Source organism: Portunus trituberculatus, chromosome 50 (assembly GCF_017591435.1).
Source record: "Portunus trituberculatus isolate SZX2019 chromosome 50, ASM1759143v1, whole genome shotgun sequence".
Classification (NCBI taxonomy): Eukaryota; Metazoa; Arthropoda; class Malacostraca; order Decapoda; family Portunidae; genus Portunus; species Portunus trituberculatus.
In genome coordinates this window covers 22253675-22256174 of record NC_059304.1, presented here as the reverse complement: position 1 = coordinate 22256174, position 2500 = coordinate 22253675, and the positions used below count along the sequence as shown (strand labels likewise).

Below are 2500 nucleotides of genomic sequence, written 5' to 3'. Positions count from 1 at the left end.
TCTGTCTCTGTGTCTTTCTCTGTCTTTCCCTGTCATTTCTCTGTCTGTCTCTCTCTCTCTCTCTCTCTCTCTCTCTCTCTCTCTCTCTCTCTCTCTCTCTCTCTCTCTCTCTCTCTCTCTCTCTCTCTCTCTCTCTCTCTCTCTCTCTCTCTCTCTCTCTCTCTCTCTCTCTCTCTCTCTCTCTCTCTCTCTCTGTCCGTCTGTGTGTCCATCTGTCATCCATATATCTAACTATTTACATGTAAGAAACCACCGGAGAAAAAATGTGAGAGAGAGGTGGATGGCAACACACACACACACACACACACACACACACACACACACACACACACACACACACACACACACACACACACACACACAGTACCAGCAGTCAACCAGCCAGCCAGCGAGCCAGCCACCCAGCCAGCCAGCCAGCCAGTCCCAGTCACTAAGCATGCCAGGGATATGCACGCCACGGTAATTATTATGATGTGCATCTTGAGTGTCAGAAGAGATGAACGGCAAGGGTTTCTACGCAGCATCAGTAATAAAGAGGTCTTACTTATGATCAGGCGGCGGGGAAAGGTAGAAGAGGAGGAGGAAGAAGAGGTCGGAGAGGAGACATGGGGTGAAGGAGGACGAGATGGAGAGGAAGACAGGAGGAAAAAGGACAAGGTAGTAGAGATACGAGGTAGAGGAAGACAAAGTAGAGAAGGAGACAGGAGATGTAGGAGAACGAATTAGACAAAGACACAGGAGGAGGAGGAGGAGGAGGAGGAGAAAACAGAAGATGGATAAGGTAGTGGAGAAGACAGGAGGTGGAAAAGGATGAGGTGAAGGAGTAAACAGAAACTAGAGGAGGAGGAAATAAAAGGTGGATAAGGAAGTAGAGGAGACAAGAGATGGAAAAGGAGGTGGAAAAGGATGAGGTAATGGAGGAAACAAGATCTAAAGGAGGAAGAGGGCTAAATAGAAGAGACAGGAGAGAGAAGAAGAAGGAGGAAGAGGAGGAGATGGTATGAGATGTGTTTAAGAAGTCTTAATAATGATACTGATGATCAAGCAGGCGGAGGAGGAGGAGGAGGAGGAGGTAAGGAGTGTGTTTTGGAAGTCTTGATAATGATACCGATGATCAAGCAGGCGGAGGAGGAGTAGGAGGAGGAGGAGTAGGGAGATACAGAAGAGGCAGAACAATGGGACAGTATCAAATAAGGTCTTTTCACGTGCAATTACAAATGGAATGTTTTTTTTTTTTAATATGAATGATCAAAGTAAATGTTATTTTTTTTTTCGTATTTTAAAGCTGTGTTAATTGAATCCACTGTGAGTGGTCATTGTTGTGGTAATATCTTCCTTAAGCCACTGAATGCTTCCTCCTCCTCCTCCTCCTCCTCCTCCTCCTCCTCCTCCTCCTCCTCCTCCTCCTCCTTCTCCGCCTCCTCTTCGTCCTGCTCCTCCTCCTCCTCCTCCTTTGTGGCGCCAGATGACTTCAGTGCTGCTGCTTCTTAATCAATCAATCAGTCAAGATTTTGATAGCTTCTTTTACCTTCTTTCTTCTTCTTCATCTTTATCTTCATCATCGTCTTCATCTCCTCCTCCTCCTCCTCCTCCTCCTCCTCCTCCAAGTGTGTATATGTGTGTGTGTGTGTGTGTGTGTGTGTGTGTGTGTGTGTGTGTGTGTGTGTGTGCCTGGTCTCAGGCTTATCCGAAGATCGGAAATAATGAGCTCTGAGCTCGTTCCGTAGGGTAACGTCTGGCTGTCTCGTCAGAGACTGCAGCAGATCAAACAGTGAAACATACATACATACATACATACATACATACATACATACATACATACATACAGAAGGTCCCTCACCCTCATAGAGTATATCAGGAACACCGTTGTATAGCAGGTCTGGCTTGGCATCGTTGGTCAGCGTGACAGGGTTCATGTTGGGCCCCGGGAGCAGGTACAAGTTAGCCTCGTGCACCACCACCATCGCGGACCCGGTATTGCCCACCCAGGCCACGTGCTGGAACCTCGGCTGCTCCACGTCATGGCGCCAGAGCTTGAGTGGGTAGTAGTGGCTGCCGGCGAGACGTGGCGGCGGGTTAGAGAGAGAGAGGGAGGACAGAGGAGAGAAGAGAGAAAGAGAGGGAGGGGGATATATTGAATGCTAGCGGTTCGAGGCAAGTCAAGAGAGGAAGATGGACAGCCTGACACATACACAGGGGTTAAAAAAAAACACGTAGATAAACAAGATACGAGTAGGGTTGGTTGGTGAGTGACGGATGAACTCGCAGGGGGAAATATATTACGGACAGTGACAGAAGAGGGTAGACAGGTGAGAGATGGTGATATGGCAGTGCTTCGTGGGTTGGTGGGAGAAATAGACACAGACAAAGAGATAGAAGCAACAGAGGAAAAGAATAACAGAGACGGAAACGTTTGAGATATATTGAGAAGCGGATACAGAGGCAGAGCAGCTGGGAAGGGCAAGCAGAGGTACACACGAGATGGTAGACAAGCAGAGAC

The 2500-nt window shown here is 48.1% G+C and overlaps 1 protein-coding gene and 1 long non-coding RNA gene across 10 annotated transcripts in view; one reads left to right on the top strand and one right to left on the bottom strand.

Moving 5' to 3' along the window:
• Nucleotides 1-2500, top strand: part of LOC123499570 — a 67358-nt gene that overhangs the window by 407 nt on the left and 64451 nt on the right. The window lies entirely within an intron of this gene.
• Nucleotides 1-2500, bottom strand: part of LOC123499566 (prolyl endopeptidase FAP-like) — a 66976-nt gene that overhangs the window by 20062 nt on the left and 44414 nt on the right. For all 9 annotated transcript variants that reach the window (XR_006673032.1, XM_045247701.1, XM_045247702.1 and 6 more), the window contains one exon: nt 1841-2052. Coding sequence is in view for 8 of the 9 variants with exons in the window: in XM_045247701.1 (XP_045103636.1) it covers nt 1841-2052 (212 nt within the window). In the remaining variant the exon portion in view is untranslated. The remainder of the gene's footprint in view (nt 1-1840; nt 2053-2500) is intronic.